Raw genomic sequence first — 18664 nt, 5'->3', positions numbered from 1 at the left:
AGGTGGTTTTGCTGCAGTTATTTTAAGCTTGTGCAGGTAAGGAACAAAGTGAAAAACGGAAGGTAAGTTAACTGATGGTCGGGTCGGGCACAGGAAAAAATGGAAGGACTTGGACTGGGTCGGGCTTGGGGTGGGATGGGGTTCTGTCGGGCTCAGGTTGGGTCTCATTTGCAGACCCGAGCAGGCCTTTAATTCAATGGCTCTTTCATTGTGGGTTGTTGAGTACCTGGAACATGAGCGTAAGCTTGGGATCTCGCCATTGCTGGTAGCACAATCATACTTGTTCATCTTGTGTCCGCAGGGTGATTACGACCAGGCTTTTCAGTACTACTATCAAGCCACGCAGTTTGCTTCCACCACCTTCGTCCTGCCTTTCTTTGGCCTTGGGCAGATGTACATTTATCGAGGGGACAAGGAGAACGCAGCACAATGCTTCGAGAAAGTTCTCAAGGCCTATCCCAACAATTATGAAACTATGAAGATTCTAGGTTCACTCTATGCCACCTCAGATGAGCAGGAGAAGAGGGAAGTTGCAAAGGTATACAACTTCGGATTGTTGATTTTATCAACTTGGAGTTACAGTCATTTACGGCACAAAAGGAGGCCATTCGACCCATCAAGTCTATGCCAGCTCTCCCTAGAGCAATCCAATCTGTCCCATTCCCCTACTCTATCCCCATAGCCCTGCAAATTTATTTCCTTCAAGCACCCATCCAATTTCCTTTTGAAATCCTTGATTGTTCCTTCTTCCACCACCCTTGTGGGCAGCAAGTTCCAGGTCATTGCCACTTACTGTGTAAAAAGGTTCTTCCTTACATTCTCCCTGCATCTCTTACCCAAAACCTTCAAGGTTCAACCCCCTAGTCCTTGTACCATCAGCTAATGGGAACAGTTCTTCCTTGCCTACCTTATTTAAACCTGTCATAATCCTATAGAGCTCTATCAAATCTCTCCTCAATCTCCTTTGCTCCAAGGAGAATAGCTCCAGCTTCTTCAGCCTAACCTTGTAGCTAAAATCCCTCATCCCTGGAACCGTTCTGGTAAATCTCCTCTGCACCCTCTCAAGGACCCTCACATCCTTCCGAGCATGCAGTGACCAGAATTGGACGCAATATTCTAGTTGTGGCCTAACCAGAGCTTTATAAAGGTTCAGCATAACTTCCCTGCTTTTGCATTCAATACTTCTATTTATGAAGCCCAAGATCCCACATGCTTTGCTAACTACTCCTTCAATATGTCCTGCCACTTTCAAAGATCAATGTACATGCACCCTCACCCCAACACCCGCCCCCAGTCCCTCTGACTCTGCACACTTTAAAAATATGCCATTAAGTCTATATTGCCTCTCCCTAACCCTTCTGTCAAAATGCATCACCTCACTCTTCTCTATTAAATTTTGTTTGGGCGGCGCAGTGGTTAGCACCGCAGCCTCACAGCTCCAGCGACCTGGGTTCGGTTCTGGGTACTGCTTGTGCGGAGTTTGCAAGTTCTCCCTGTGACCGCGTGGGTTTCCGCTGGGTGCTCCGGTTTCTTCCCACAGCCAAAGACTTGCAGATAGATAGGTAAATTAGCCATTGTAAATTGCCCCTAGTGTAGGTAGGTGAGAGGAGAATTGAGGGAAGGTGGGGATGTGGTAAGGAATATGGGATTAATGTAAGATTAGTATAAATGGGTGGTTGATGGTCGGCACAGACTCGGTGGGCCAAAGGACCTGTTTCAGTGCTGTATCTCTCTATGACTGATTTGCCACTTGTCTGCCCTGTGAACTTAGTTGGTGCATCACATAATAGCTGCAAAACTCTTAAAATGCATCCTCTTATTTTTAAGGGACATCTAAAGAAAGTGACTGAACAGTACCCAGATGACGTGGAGGCCTGGATTGAACTGGCTCAGATCCTTGAACAATCGGATATTCAGGTACAGAAGCAAAATACTGCGCATGCTGGAAATCTGAGCTAACAGAAAAGCCTGGAAAATGTTCAGCACGTCAGGCAGCGTGTTTGGAGAGAGAAATAGAGTTGACGTTTCAGATTGATGGCCTTTCATCAGAAGTGGAAGAAGTTAGAGATGTAACCGGTTTGAAGCAAGTGCAGAGGCGGGGAAAGACAGGAGGGGAGGAAGGAACAAAAGGGAAGCTCTTTGGGCAGAAAGAAGGAGTGATTAAATGACAAAATGAATGATAGGGCAAGGCAAAAGGAGATGGGAATGGAACAAATAAAGAAACAAAAGACAGGTCTATTGGAGGTGTAAATAACAACAGCAGGATCATTACCAATAGAGCTGTCTGAAAAAATGGGAGCAATGGTTATGATCTGAAGTTACTTAGATAGATCTGTGATCAATATTCAGGTGCATCTGTTTCAGCAATTAGTTACTAGAAAAGGAAAGAACTTGTGTTTATATATCACCGTGTCAGATCCTCATGGTGTCCCAAAGTGCATTACAGCCGGTGAAGTACTTTTGAAGTGTAGTTACTGTTGTAATGTAGGGAAATGCAGCAGCCAGTTTGCACACTGCAAGATCCCAAAAAGAGAATACATGACCAGCTCATTTGTTTATTGCAGAAAGATTTTTTTCCCCAAAACATTCCCCCCATCCCCCCCCCCCCCCCACCACCCTTCGAATAGTGCTGTGGGGTCATCAACATTCACCTGAATGGGTAGCCGGAGCCTCAGTTTAACATTCGCAAGAATGGCTACATGAGCCATGCAGTGCTTCCTCAGTACTGCACAGAAAGTGTTAGCCTAGATTATGTGCTCAAATCCCAACAACCTTCTGTATCTCAAACTGACACTAGTATAGTGAACCTTGACATGGAAACAAATTGCTGCATGAGGTAAACTCGCCAAGGCTTCTTCGCCAGCACCTTCCAACCTCGCAACCTTTACCGACTGGAACTCCCTCTCTAAAAGCACTGTGGGTGTACCTACACCACATGGACTGCAGCCGTTCAAGAAGGCAACTCACCACTACATTCTCAAGGCAATTAGCGATGGGCAATAAATGCTGGCCTTGCCAGTGACGCCCACATCCCCTTGAACGCAGAAGAAACAGTTATTTGTGACTGCTTAATATAGAAAGTTGGGCTCCTGTCAATGATGGCAACAAGGGAGAGCAATTAGCGCAAGCTGCCATAAAGCTTTGATAGAATGAGAGTGCCTCTGTCAGGAAGCGTGCGGTAGGGTGGAGATGTTCAAGCTTGATGTCTCCGTGTTAAATTTTCATCTGCTCTGCGCCTGCCCATTTCACTGGTCTGTCTTTATCCCCTTAAAGTCCTCTATTATCCCCCTCACGTTTCCAAGCTTTGTGTCATCTGCAAACTTGAAAAATATGCTCTATATACTCAACTCCAGGGCATTTAATCGAAATCAACATTTAGGTAAGATAGTAGACAGAAGTTTAAGCAATGAGCTGCCAGGCACATTATCAGTGACGCAGGATAGACTTCAGTGGACCAAATGGCCTTTTCTTGTCCTTGGTTTCCCTTGTATTCCTACAGTGTATCTACACACACACCTTTTGCTGGCACGACCATATTTAGTGATGGGATCTTGTTGAATTCCGTTTGTAGGGTGCCCTTTCAGCCTATGGGACAGCCACACGCATCCTTCAGGAGAAGGTGCAGGCTGATGTACCTCCTGAAATCCTCAACAATGTCGGGGCACTTCACTTCCGACTGGGAAATTTGGGAGAAGCCAAGGTAATCCTCTTCAGACATTTTAAACGGTAGTTTTCCATTTTGCCCCATAGCACTTCGACAACTAACCATAGCGTCATATAGAATTCCACCTTCCCTACCCCTTTCCGTGCCCTTTCCCCTTCCCTTCCCCCTTTTCCCCCTCTTGTCCTTCCCCCTCTTGAACCCAGCTTGCCCTCCTCCCCCCCACCCCCCGCTCGCCCTCCTCCTCCCCCGCCCCGCTCGTCCTCCTCCCCTGCCCCGCTCGTCCTCCTCCCCCACTCCGCTTGCCCTCCTCCCCTCCCCCCGCTCGCCCTCCTCCCCCCCGCCGCTCGCCTTTCGCCCTTCCCTCCCACTCGCCCTTCCCCCTTCACCCTCTCCCCCTTCACCGTCTTTCCCCTTACACTTTCCCCCTTCGCTCTCTTCCCCCCTTACCCTCTTCCACCCCCTCACCCTCTTCCACCCCCTCGCTCTCTCCCACCCCCTCGCTCTCTCCCACCCCCTCGCTCTCTCCCACCCCCTCGCTCTCTCCCACCCCCTCGCTCTCTCCCACCCCCTCGCTCTCTCCCACCCCCTCGCTCTCTCCCACCCCCTCGCTCTCTCCCACCCCCTCGCTCTCTCCCACCCCCTCGCTCTCTCCCACCCCCTCGCTCTCTCCCACCCCCTCGCTCTCTCCCACCCCCTCGCTCTCTCCCACCCCCTCGCTCTCTCCCACCCCCTCGCTCACTCCCACCCCCTCGCTCTCTCCCACCCCCGCGCCCTCTGCCCCCCTCACCCACTTCCCCTCTCACCCACCTTCTTCCACCCTCTTCCATCCCTCTTCCACCCCCTCCCTCTGCCCCCCTCACCCTCTTCCCCCTCACCCTCTTCCCCCTCACCCTCTTCCCCCTCACCCTCTTCCCCCTCACCCTCTTCCCCCTCACCCTCTTCCCCCCCACCCTCTTCCCCCCCCACCCTCTTCCCCCCCCACCCTCTTCCCCCCTCACCCTCTTCCCCCCTCACCCCCCCTCACCCTCTTCCCCCCTCACCCTCCCCTTTCACCCTCTTCCCCCTCACCCTCTTCCCCCTCACCCTCTTCCCCCCTCACCCTCTTCCCCCCTCACCCTCTTCCCCCCTCACCCTCTTCCCCCTCACCCTCTTCCCCCCTCACCCTCTTCCCCCCTCACCCTCTTCCCCCTCACCCTCTTCCCCCCTCACCCTCTTCCCCCCTCACCCTCTTCCCCCCTCACCCTCTTCCCCCCTCACCCTCTTCCCCCCTCACCCTCTTCCTCCCCTCACCCTCTTCCTCCCCTCACCCTCTTCCCCCCCTCACCCTCCCCCCTCACCCTCCCCCCCTCACCCTCTTCCCCCCTCACCCTCTTCCCCCTCACCCTCTTCCCCCCACCCTCTTCCCCCCCTCACCCTCTTCCCCCCCTCACCCTCTTCCCCCCCTCACCCTCTTCCCCCCCCTCACCCTCTTCCCCCCCCTCACCCTCTTCCCCCCCCTCACCCTCTTCCCCTCCCTCACCCCCCCCTCATCCTCTTCCCCCCCCTCACCCTCTTCCCCCCCCTCACCCTCTTCCCCCCCCTCACCCTCCCCCCCCCTCACCCTCTTCCCCCCCCTCACCCTCTTCCCCCCCTCACCCTCTTCCCCCCCTCACCCTCTTCCCCCCCTCACCCTCTTTCCCCCCCTCACCCTCTTTCCCCCCCTCACCCTCTTTCCCCCCCTCACCCTCTTCCCCCCCTCACCCTCTTCCCCCCCTCACCCTCTTCCCCCCCTCACCCTCTTCCCCCCCTCACCCTCTTCCCCCCCTCACCCTCTTCCCCCCCTCACCCTCTTCCCCCCCTCACCCTCTTCCCCCCCTCACCCTCTTCCCCCCCTCACCCTCTTCCCCCCCTCACCCTCTTCCCCCCCTCACCCTCTTCCCCCCCTCACCCTCTTCCCCCCCTCACCCTCTTCCCCCCCTCACCCTCTTCCCCCCCTCACCCTCTTCCCCCCCTCACCCTCTTCCCCCCCTCACCCTCTTCCCCCCCTCACCCTCTTCCCCCCCTCACCCTCTTCCCCCCCTCACCCTCTTCCCCCCCTCACCCTCTTCCCCCCCTCACCCTCTTCCCCCCCTCACCCTCTTCCCCCCCTCACCCTCTTCCCCCCCTCACCCTCTTCCCCCCCTCACCCTCTTCCCCCCCTCACCCTCTTCCCCCCCTCACCCTCTTCCCCCCCTCACCCTCTTCCCCCCCTCACCCTCTTCCCCCCCTCACCCTCTTCCCCCCCTCACCCTCTTCCCCCCCTCACCCTCTTTCCACCTCGCCCTCTTCCCCCCTCACCCTCTTTTCCACCTCGCCCTTGCGCCCCCCCTCCTCCTCCTTTTAAAATAGCTCTGACCCACTCCATACTGTAGTATTGGCCCCTTTGTCCCACTTCTCTGAAAGCTTTCTATGTTGTGAATAAAGTGAATTGCTCTGTCATGACAGAAATACTTCCTGGCGTCACTCGAGCGTGCCAAGGCGGAAGCGGAGCACGATGAGCATTACTACAACGCAATCTCAGTCACCACCTCCTATAACCTGGCCAGGCTGTACGAGGCCCTGTGTGAATACCATGAGGCAGAAATACTATACAAGAATGTTTTAAGAGAACATCCAAATTACGTGGACTGTAAGTCAAGCCTCAGTCCTTTTTTTTCTAGGGTGAGGGATAATTGACACTTTACGTATTTGGTCAAGAATGGAAGTGAACCTGGTTGGTAGGTTTTGAATCGTGTTTGTTGGTACTGTTGCTTGTATAGGCCAATTGTCTACTTAACTGCCATGCGGATTGTGACCATGAGAAGATGGCAAGTGATTTGAGAAAAAGAAATGACCTCAGGACATCCCAAAGTGCTTTACAGCCAATTAAGTACTTTTGAACTGTGGTAGGAAATGCAGCAGCTAATTTGCACACAGCAAGCTCCCACAAACACCAGTGTGGTAAATAACCAGATAATCTATTTTTAGTGTTGTTGGTGGAAGGATAAATATTGGCCCACCTCCTGACTCGCCAAAGCCTGTCCACCATCTACAAGGCACCAGTCAAGAGTGTGATGGAAGACTCTCCACTTGCCTGGATGGGTGCAGCTCCAATAATACTCGAAGCTCGACACTATCCAGGACAACCTCTACCACCTAAAAGGACAAGGGCAGCTGATGCATGGGAACACCACCATCTGCAAGCTCCCCTCCAAGCCACACACCATCCTGACTTGGAACTATATCGCCGTTTCTTCACTGTCACTCAGTCAAAATCTTGGAACTCCCTTCCCAACAGCACTGTGGGTGTACCTACACCACATGGACTGCAGCGGTTCAAGAAGGCAGCTCACTACTGCCTTTTCAAGGGCAATTAGGGATGGGCAATAAATGCTGGCCTAGCCAGTGATGTCCACATCCCAGGAATGAAAAAAAAACTGTGGAGACCTCCCTTGCACTTCTTTGGATAGCCATGGGCTTTAAATCCATTGAAATAATAATCCAGAGAACATGAGTTCAGATCCCACCATCGCACTTTGAGAATTTGTATTTAGTTTTTTAAAAATCTGGCAATAAAAAAAACAGTCTCAGTAAAAGTGACCATGAAACTTTTGGATTGTTGTAAAAATGCAGATGATTAATGAATGTCCGTCGGGGAGGGAAACCTGTCATCCTTACCCGGTCTGGACCTATATGAGAGTCCACGTCCACTCTGATCTGACTAGCTCTAACTGCCCTCTGAAGTAGCCTAGAGAAATACTAAAATAAAAGCAAAATACTGCGGATGCTGGAAATCTGAAATAAAAACAAATGCTGGAAATACTCAGCAGGTCTGGCATCATCTGTGGAGAGAGAAGCAGAGTTAACGTTTCAGGTCAGTGACCCTTCTTCAGAGAAATACTAAGTTGTATCAAACCTGCTACCAGCAGTTCAATAAGAAGACCCACCACCCAACATCTAAAGGTAATAAGGGATGGGCAATAAATGCCAGCCTTGCCAGCAACACCCACAGCAAAGTATAAACTTAATAGAGGTGCTGTTTATGTAGAAAGTATGTCTAAGGACTGATTAAAATACTCATGCTTACAGAAGTACATAAATTGCAGCCTGCTTGGCAATGTGACTTCTCAGAATTTGCATTGAGCTTCTTGGGATTAAGACTTGTGTTCCTGAAATAATTATGTAAGCTACATTTGCAAGAATATTGTGTAAGCATTACGAGATCTAAGTTCTGTGTTATGTTTTGCAGGGAACTAGTTTCTTGAAAGGGCTGTACAGTATTGGGTAAGGTTAGGATGCGTTAATATATGCTGCTAGCATGGTGGCTGATTGCACTTAGTGTTGAAACAATCCTTCTTGATTTTTCCTTGCTTTGTAATGTTCGCAAGAGTGGCCATGTGGAGGTAACGAAGAACCGGATCTCTCTTCCCCTTGTGATTATTCCACAGCAACGGTTCCTTCACAAATAGTCTCCTTTGCAGCATAGAATGGAATGGGAAAGATTTATACCTTATTTTTCTCTCTGAACAATTTCCACACAGGTTACCTACGCTTGGGGTGTATGGCTAGAGACAAGGGGAATTTTTATGAAGCCTCCGATTGGTTTAAAGAAGCTCTACAAATCAACCAGGTTGGTTCAAGTGAAATCAACAAAGGAGTTTGTAGCCACCTCTAAATATAAACCAAGTCTTTTATAACAACAATAGCAACTTGCATTTACATAGTGCCTCAATGTCAAAAATATCCCAAGGTGCTTCACAGCAGTGTTAACAAAAGCCACACAAGGCGATATGAGGGCAGGTGGCCAAAAGTTTGGTCAAAGAGGTAGATTTTAAGGAACATCTTAAAGGAGGCAAGAGAGACAGGTGGAGAGGCTAGGGCCCAAGCATCTGAAAGTATGTTGGAGTGATGAAAATCAAGGATGCACAAGAGACCAGAATTGGAGGAGCACAGATATTGCAGAGGTTTGTAAAGCTGGGGGAGGTACATCTATGTAGTATGGGCGAAATCGGGAACAGGCTACTGAGTTGGATGATCAGTCATGATCATAATGAATGGCAGAGCAGGCTCGAAGGGCCGAATGGCCTACTCCTGCTCCTAATTTCTATGTTTCTATGTATAAAGACAAGGAGGGGTGAGTGCTATGGAGGGATTTGGAAATAAGGATGAGAATTTTAAAACACATTTTATAACCTCACTAACACCATCTACTCTCGCAAGTAAAAACGCATGCTGGATATACAGTCAAATGGTTTATTCTTTGCAGGCATATATCCTCTATTAAAACTTGCCGGCTGTGGTGCAGTTCCAGTATTTTTCTTTTTTGTTAATGTGTCCTTGGGATGTGGACTGACACTGGTGAGGCAGGATTTATTCCCCATATCTGATTGTCCTGAGGGTTTTAGGAGCTAACCACATAAGGTAAACCCAATCCCTGAGGGGTATTAGTTAACCATTTGGAGTTTTACAGCAGCCCAGTCTCTGCCAGCTTTTATGCTCCACTTGAGCCTCCTCCTCTCTTTCCTCATCTAAGCTGTATCAATTTTCTGTTCCCTTCTCACTCTTATGCTTAATTAGCTTCCTCTTAAATGCATGTATACTATTCCCTTCAACCACTCCATATGGTAGCAAGTTCCATATTCTCATAGGTAGTGTCGCCTTCTTCAACTCGGTTAATTTGTACTTAGTAACACTCCTGTGAAACCTCTTGGGATGCTTTACCATGTTAAAGATGCTATATAAATGCAAGTTGTTGTTGATCCTTGTGCTAGCCCATCGTATAGAAGATTTATTGAATTCACTGTCATGATGTAATATTATAATACTAATCCTGTATCATACCGGCTCGGCTGCTGTACTCAGTTACACGTTCTACTTTCTCTTCCACTCCACTACTTTGATGACATCCTGATCTTGATTTATACAGTTACCCCTTACCATGAGCTTTTGTACCTCACTAAATTTAACCAGTTTTACATAGAATTACATTGACGTTACAGCACAGAAACAGGCCATTCAGCCCAAGTCCATGCCATTGTATATGCTCCATATGAGCTTCATCTCACATATCCTACTATTCTTTTCTCATGGTTATCTAGCTTCCCCTTAAATGCAGCTATCCTATTCACCTCAACTACTCCCTGTGGTCGCGAGTTCCACATTCACACCACTGTCTGGGTAAAGTTGTTTTTCTTGAATCGCTGTTGGATTTATTATGACTGTTTTATATTTAGAGTCTTCCTCACAAGTTATGAAACCCCTTTGCTAAGTTTACACTTTTGTTATAGATAGAGGTTGCTGGACTAGATTTCCTTATACCCTGAGTCTCGACCGACATGCACGCATGTGCGCAAACCCACACGTGCATGCACGTTCACACATATGCATGCATTATGCACTGCGTTTCCAACCAAGATGAAAGGGGTGACAGCCTGCACACAGTTCTATATTGCACTGGGATGTGTCCAGCAGTTTGAATTGAGTTCATTGGCTGCCATGTTGCATTTGTTTGTTTTCTCTCTCACTCCTTCCTGATAACGCACCTGAATCTCAAGCTGCGACTATCAAGGAAAAATGCTGAAAGATGCCTACTAGTAAACAGCGCCCAATAACAACATTTTTAAGTTAACCATTTGTTTAATTTTGTCCTCAGGATCATCCAGACGCATGGTCGTTGATTGGGAATCTTCACTTGGCTAAGCAGGAATGGGGTCCAGGACAGAAGAAGTTTGAACGAATCCTGAAACAGCCGTCCACTCAGAATGACACTTATTCCATGTTGGCCTTGGGTAATGTTTGGCTTCAGACCTTGCACCAGCCAACCAGGGACAGAGAGAAGGTAGGAAAGGAATTGCATTTTTATCACAGAATAACAGAATTGTTCCTTTCACAACCTCAGAACGTGCCAAAGCATTTTACAGCCATTGACGTCCTTTTGGAGTGTAGTCACTGTTGTAATGTAGGAAAATGGCAGGCAATTCGCACTCAGAATGATCCCACAAACAGCAATTAAATAAATTGATAATCTGTTTCAGTGATGTTGATTGCAGGATAAATATTGGTCAGGACACTGGGGAGATCTCTCCTGCTCTTCTTTGAAATAATGGTGTGGGATCTTTTATATCCACCTGAGAGGGCAGACAAGGCATCGGTTTAATATCTCATCCAAAAGGTGGCACCTCCAACAGTGGAGAATTTCCTCAGTGCTGGCATTGGGAATGTCAGCCTGTATCATAGCCAAATCTTTGGACTGGAATTCGAACCCAGAGCCTTCTGAGCCAAGGTTGGGCAGAAAGTTTTACTCATAAAAGGAAATGAATAAAATGGCTCCTTCTCTCAGTGAGCAATGTCGTGGGAGACATTGCTAATATATATTAAACTCTTGATAAGTGCTTGCACTTCCTGTCTGTCACCCTTGAGAGGTCATACCCATTCCAAAGCAAATAATTATTAGACACTTGCAGGTAAAGGCCTGCTACCCGACTCGAACCCAACAACATGTGTCGGGTTCGGGTTGGGTCGGGTCGCTCTTCCGGGTCCGGCTTTCGGGCTTGGGTCGGGTCGAGCCGGGTCCACACAGTATTAATGGACTTGAAAGGCTGTTTAAAAAGATGAAGATTGGAGCCATGAAGCCAGTGATTGTTTGGTCACGAGTTAAACAGAAACCCATGGAGTTGTGCCCGGACAGGTTGTACCACACTGTACCAGTATTGCTTAAAATAAACACAGCAATTGCCCGAAGGCTCAGAAAATATCATTATACATTACCTAGACTCCTGCTTTACAGGATGAAATACTTGCTGCAAGTTTATCCAGTGAGCAGCTGAGATGCAGAGACCAGGAAGGTCCTGAGTGATTCATTATTATAAAATATACAGTATATGAAAAATATAAAATGATCACTGTTAAGACTCTAGTCTACACACATACAGTGCACACAGCACCAGAACCATAATGTCTGCGGGCTCTTTCTTGATCTTTCCACAAACAAACCAGGGTTTTGATTTGTGGCCTGAACAGCAACCTACCTATGAAACAACTCATTCAGTATTCCCTTAATATCAGTTTGATTCTGTAGCACACCACTACACCTTGGCAGCAGAATAATGCACTGTCATAGTCATAGAGTTAAACAGCACAGAAACAGGCCTTTCAGCCCCTCGTGTTCGTGCCAGCCATCAAGCACCTATCTATTCTAATCCCATTTTCCAGCACTTGGCCTGTAGCCTTGTATGCTATGGCTTTTCAAGTGCTCCTCTAGATACTTCTTAAATATTGTGAGGGTTCCTGCCTCTACCACCCCTTCCAGATTCCAACCACCCTCTGGGTGAAAACATTTTTCCTCAAATCCCCTCTCAACCTCCTGCCCCTTACCTTAACTCTATGCCCCCTGGTTATTGACACCTCCACTAAGGAAAAAGGTTTCTTCCTATCTACCCTATCTATGCCCCTCATAATTTTGTATACCTCAATCAGGTCCCCCCTCAGCCTTCTCTGCTCTTAAGGAAAACAACCCTAACCTATCCAGTCTCTCTTCATAGCTGAAATGCTCCAGCCCAGGCAACATCCTGGTGAATCTCCTCTGCACCCTCTCCAGTGCAATCACATCCTTCCTCTAGTGTGGTGACCAGAACTGTACACAGTTCTCCAGCTGTGGCCTAACTAGTGTTTTATACAGCTCCATCATAACCTCCCTGCTCTTATATTCTGTGCCTCGGCTAATAAAGGCAAGTATCCCATAGGCCTTCCTAATCACCTTATCTACCTGTGCTGCTGTCTTCAGTGATCTATGGACAAGTACACCAAGGTCCCTCTGACCCTCTGTACATCTTAGGGTCCTACCATCCATTGTATATTCCCTTGCCTTGTTAGTCCTCCCAAAATGCATCACCTCACACTTCTCCGGATTAAATTCCATTTGCCACTGCTCTGCCCATCTTACCAGTCCATCTATATCGTCCTGTAATCTAAGGCTTTCCTCCTCATTATTTACGACACCAATTTTCCTGTCATCTGCGAACTTACTGATCATACCTCCCATATTCACGTATAAATCATTAATGTACACTACAAACAGCAAGGGTTCCAGCGCCAATCCCTGCGGTACACCACTGTTCATAGGCTTCCACTCGCAAAAACAGCCCTCGACCATCATCCTCTGTTTCCTACCACTAAGCCAATTTTGAATCCAATTTGCCAAATTGCCCTGGATCCCATGGGCTCTTACCTTCTTAACCAATCTCCTATGCGGGTCCTTATCAAAAGCTTTACTGAAGTCCATGTAGACTACATCAACTGCTTTGCCCTCGTGCACATCTAGTCACCTCCTCGAAAAATTCAGTGGCATTATTTAGACATGATCTCCCCCTGACAAAGCCATGCTGACTATCCTTGATTAATCCCTGCCTCTCCAAGTAGAGATTAATCCTGTCCCTCAGAATTTTTTCCAATAGTTTCCCAACCACTGATGTTAGACTCACTGGCCTGTAATTACCTGGTTTATCCCTGCTACCCTTCTTAAATAATGGTACCACATTCACTGTCCTTCAGTCCTCTCCTGTGGCCAGAGAGGATTTGAAAATTTGTGTCAGAGCCCCTGCTAACTCCTCCCTTGCCTCACATAACAGCCTGGGATACATCTCTTCTGGGCCTGGGGATTTATCTACTTTTAAGCCCGCTAAAACCGCTAATACCTCCTCCCTTTCAATGCTAATTTGTTTGAGTATATCATGATCCCCCTCCCTGATCTCCACACCTACATCGTCCTTCTCCATAGTGAACACCGATGAAAAGTAATCATTTAAAACTTCACCTATGTCCTCTGGCTCCACGCACACATTGCCATTTTGGTCCCTAATGGGCCCTACTCTTTTCCTGGTTATCCTCTTACCCTTAATATACTTATAAAACACCTTGGGATGTTTCTTTATCTTGCTCGCCAGTGTTTTTTCATGCCCTCTCTTCGCTTTCCTAATTACTTTTTTAAGTACCCCCCTACACTTTCTATACTCCTTTAGGGCCTCCATTGTTTTCAGCCCCCTGAATCTGCCATAAGCCTCCGTTTTTTTCCTGATCCAATCCTCTATATCGCTTGACATCCAGGATTCCCTGGACTTGTTTGTCCTACCCTTCATCTTTACGGGAACATGTTGGCCCTGAACTCTCACTATTTCCTTTTTGAATGACTCCCACTGGTCAGATGTAGACTTTCCTGCAAGTAGCTGCTCCCAGTTCACTTTGACCAGATCCTGTTTTATCATATTGAAATCGGCCTTCCCCCAATTCAGTACCTTTATTTCTGGTTATTTTTGTCCTTTTCCATAACTACCTTAAATCTTACAGAGTTATGGTCACTATCCCCAAAATGCTCCCCCACTGACATCTATACCACTTGTCCGGCTTCATTTCCTAGGATAAGGCCCAGCACCGCCCCTTCTCTTGTAGGACTTTCTATGTGCTGGCTCAAAAAGCTCTCCTGGATGCACTTTAAGAATTCCGCCCCCTTTAAGCCTTTAGCACTAAGATTATCCCAGTTGATAATGGGGAAGTTGAAATCCCCTACTATTATTACCCTATTTTTATACCTCTCTGAGATTTGCCTACATATCTGCTCCTCCATCTCTCCCTGACTATTTGGAGGCCTGTAGTACACACCCAGCCAAGTGATTGCCCCCTTTTTGTTTTTAAGTTCTATCCATATGGCCTCATTTGAGGAACCTTCTAAGATAGCATCCCTCCTCACTGCAGTAATTGACTCCTTGATCAACAGTGCAATGCCACCTCCTCTTTTACATCCCTCCTCACGCCTGAAGATTCTATATCCTCGAATATTGAGCTGCGAGACCTGCCCTTCCCTCAACCATGTCTCTGTGATATCAGTAATATCATATTCCCATGTGTTAATCAATGCCCTCAATTCATCTGCCTTACTTGTAAGACTCCTTGGGTTAAAATAGATGCAATCCAGCCTTGCATTATTCGCTTGTTCCTTAACAGGTCTATATTTGCTCTGCCTTCCAGACTGACTTAATTTTTCTTCACTATTTGGCTGTGCATCCCCCACTACTGTTCCTCCACTCTGTATCCCATCCCCTTGCCAAATAAGTTTAACCCCCACCCCCAGCAACAGCAGTAGTAAACCTCCCAGCAAGGCTGTTGGTCCCGTTCCGGTTCAGGTGCAATCCGACCAACTTGTGCAGGTCCCACCTTCGCCAGAAACAGACCCAGTGATCCAGATAACTAAAGCACTAAAGCCCTTCCTCCTGCACCATGCCTTCAGCCACGCATTCATCTGCTCTATCCTCCTATTCCTATACACAATAGCACGTGGCACTGGGAGTAATCCAGAGATTACAACGTTTGAGGCCCTGTGTTTCACAATATAATGTTCCTGCCCTTATAAACAGCACACCCTCTGTATTTCTGTGAGAAATCCCATGGTAGATTCACCAGTAAAATGGTATAAAGAAAAAGTATATCTAGCATTTATTTGTTCGTCAGTCAGATTCCTACGTCATTCTGTTAAACTAAAGGTATTAAAGAAAGGAAAGAAGTCTTTTTGAGTGAACAGGGAAATTCCCCTGAACAAAACAATGGTCAATATGTCTGCACGCTAAGTATTGCTCTTACCAATCCCACATAAAATATAGACAAACAAACCACTTTACTGTGTTACAGGCGGAATAGTAATTGAATTCTGAACTCAGCAGTATTTACTTGACAACGGTTAGAATTTGTGGGCTTTAAATTTACGATTTTTGTCCTTGTAGTCAAATTCCTCCATAGCCTTGCCCCTCCTTATCTTAGTAACTGCCTTTAGCCCTACAGAGAAGTAGACTTGCAGGGCTACAGGGATTGAGCCGGGGAGTGTGACTGACTGCATAGCTCCATGGAGAGCTGGCATGGACTTGATGGGCCGAATGGCTTCCTTCTGTGTTATATAGGACTCTATTCCTCTGAGATCCCTGCATTTCTCCAATTCTGGGCTCTTGTGCATCCCCAATTTTAATTGTCCCACTATTGGTGGCTGTGTCTTCAACTGCCTGGGCCCTAAGCTCTGGAATTCCTTCACTAAACCTCTCCACCTCGAACTTCTCCATAAAACTTATCTCTCACTGCCATGTTTTCAAGGGCGATTAGTGATAGGCCATAAATGCTGACCTTGCCATTGATGCTCACATCTCGTGAACGAATAAAAAAAAACTGACCAAGCTTTTTGTCATCTGTCCTAATTTCCCTTCAAGTGGCTCGGTATCAAATTTATTTATTTTATTTAGAGATACAGCACTGAAACAGGCCCTTCGGCCCACCAAGTCTGTGCCGACCTACAACCAACCATTTATACTAATCCTATATTAACCCCATATTCTCTACCACATCCCCACCATTCTCCTACCACCTACCTACACTAGGGGCAATTTACAATGGCCAATTTACCTATCAACCTGCAAGTCTTTGGCTGTGGGAGGAAACCGGAACACCCGGCCGAAACCCACGCAGACACAGGGAGAACTTGCAAACTCCGCACAAGCAGTACTCAGAACTGAACCCGGGTCGCTGGAGCTGTGAGGCTGCAGTGCTAACCACCATGCCACTGTGCCTCCCGTAATGCTCCTGTGAAGTGCCTTGGAACATTTTGCTACGTTAAAAATGCTATATAAATGCAAGTTGCTAAAGTAACATTTTAGCAGCAAAATAGTATCTTTTAGGTTGGCATGGTATAAGGCTGCTGTTGCAAAATAATGTATTGTCTGACCGACCATGAGAAACACTACAGAACATTAACTGTATAATTTGAAATATTGAATTTAGCTCAAGTCCTTTGCATTCCAAACATCACAGAGGTGCAACGCAATCTAAGGCAGCCATTTTGTGTTGCATTTTTATGAAGGCAATGAATGGAACTTGATACAACAATCCCCAAATTCAGCGCGAGAGATCATGAGCAGCTAATTTTCCTCGATGAGACTATTTAGACCACTTTGGCAGGGGCGATGGGGGAGTCCTCCCCAAGAGGGAAGGAGAGAATGCCTTTTAAAGGGTTCAGGCCAGGTTGACGACAAAGCCCCATGCCGTTTGAGCAGAGTTCCAGAGCCTAGGTGCAATGTTGCAGGTGATACCTGAGAATATCTGTAAAGCTTTAAATCCATAGCAGAATAATTAATTCAGTGCTTTCGGGTGCTATATAAATGGAAGTTGATGTTGAATTGAGGCATGAGTCTCTTTTTCTGCAGCACCTAAGCAACACGAGACTTCTATTTGTTTATAATTTGTCTGTTTTCCGCTTTACTAGGAGAAACGCCACCAGGACCGAGCACTGGCAATCTACAAACAAGTGCTGAGGAATGATCCCAAGAATCTGTATGCTGCTAACGGCATAGGTAGGTACTGCCTGTGGTTTTAACAAAGAGGGAGAGAGAGTGTCTTTTTGAATTCTACTACAGGATCAGACTGTTCCCATCCCAGGGTTTTAAAGGAAGTAGGTGACAATATTGAAGATGCCCTAACTTTAATCTTCCAATGTTCTCTCGATTCAGAACCATTGCGCTTGTCACTCTGCTGTTTAGGAAAGGCGACAGTGGAAAATCAGGGAATTATAGACTAGTTGGCCTAACATCTGTTTTTGGGTAATTACTGGAGTCTATAATTAAGGATAGGGTGACTGAACACCTTGAAAATTTTCAGCTGACCAGAGAGAGCCAGCATGGATTTATAAAGGGTACTCCATGCCTGATGAACCTGATTGAGTTTTTTTGAAGAGGTGACTAAAGTTGACGGGAATGTCTATGGATGTCATTTATATGGACTGCCAGAGGCATTTGATAAAGTCCCTTATAAGAGACCGTTAGCTAAAGTTGAAGCTCATGGAATTGAAGGCAAATTATTGATGTGGTTAGGAAATTGGCTGAGCGGAAGGAGACAGAGAGTAAAGATAATGGGCAGGTACTCTAATTGGCAGGGTGAGACTAGTGGAATCCTGCAAGAAGGATTTGTGTTGGGGCCTCAACTTTTCACTGTATTCATTAACAACTTAGATGATGGGATAGAAAGCCACATATCCAAATTTGCGGATGATACAAAGATAGGTGGCATTTTAAACAGTGTAAATGGAAGTGTAAAATTACAAACAGATAACAATAGATTAAATGAATGCAAAACTGGCAAATGGATTTCAATGTAGGCCATCCACTTTGGTCATAAAAAAGGTACACATCATTAAAATGTTGTGAACAGGTACAGAAAATAATCAAAAAGGCGAGTGGATTGCTGGCCTTCATATCAAGAGAAATAGAATACAAGGGAGTAAAAGTTATGCTTCAGCTGTACAAAGTTTTGCTCAGACCACACCTGGAGTTACTGTGAGCAATTCTGGGCGCCACCCCTTAGGAAGGACATATTGGCCTTGGAGGGAGTGCAGCATAAAGCGAGATTACACAAAGGTCATCGACCTGAAGTGTTAACACTGTTTTTCTCTCCACAGATGCTGTCTGACCTGTTGAGCATACAAACTGGGGTTGTATTCCCTAGAATTTAGTAGGTTAAGGGGTGATTTGATTGAAATATTTAAGATGTTAAGGGGACCAGATAGGGTCAATTGGATGAAACTGTTTCTGCTAGTTGGGGCGTATAGGACTAGGGGCATAGTCTAAAAATTTGTGCCAGACCTTTCAGGAATGAAATGAAATGCTTTTTCATGCAAAAGATGGTAGAAGTTTGTAACTCTCTTCTGAAAACAGCAATTGGTGCTAGATCAATTGTTAATTTTCAATCTTTGATGGATTTTTGTCAACAGCAGGTATTAAAGGATATGGGCAACGGCAGGTAAATGGAGTTAGGTCGCAGATCAGCCATGATCTTATTGAATGGTGGAACAGGCTTGAGGGGCTGAATAGCCCCCTATTCCTAATTTGATTTTTTTTAAAGTTGAATTTTGAAAACAAAAGGAAACCTCTTGGTGGGAAACAGGAAAAGTAGGAGGGTAAATCGGATGCGGGTTTCAACTGC

The 18664-nt window shown here is 46.8% G+C and overlaps 1 protein-coding gene across 1 annotated transcript in view; it reads left to right on the top strand.

The window, feature by feature from the left end:
* The window catches only part of ctr9 (CTR9 homolog, Paf1/RNA polymerase II complex component), an 81177-nt gene that overhangs the window by 20640 nt on the left and 41873 nt on the right, over positions 1-18664 (top strand). The window contains exons 9-15 of the mRNA XM_068046701.1: positions 302-538; positions 1828-1917; positions 3572-3700; positions 6128-6311; positions 8203-8291; positions 10314-10499; positions 16953-17040. Coding sequence (XP_067902802.1) covers positions 302-538; positions 1828-1917; positions 3572-3700; positions 6128-6311; positions 8203-8291; positions 10314-10499; positions 16953-17040 — 1003 coding nt within the window. The remainder of the gene's footprint in view (positions 1-301; positions 539-1827; positions 1918-3571; positions 3701-6127; positions 6312-8202; positions 8292-10313; positions 10500-16952; positions 17041-18664) is intronic.

The sequence above is a fragment of the Heterodontus francisci genome, chromosome 14 (assembly GCF_036365525.1).
Source record: "Heterodontus francisci isolate sHetFra1 chromosome 14, sHetFra1.hap1, whole genome shotgun sequence".
NCBI lineage: Eukaryota > Metazoa > Chordata > Chondrichthyes > Heterodontiformes > Heterodontidae > Heterodontus > Heterodontus francisci.
The sequence above is the reverse complement of the archived record's forward strand: the minus strand, read 5'-3'. Positions and strand labels throughout refer to the sequence as shown.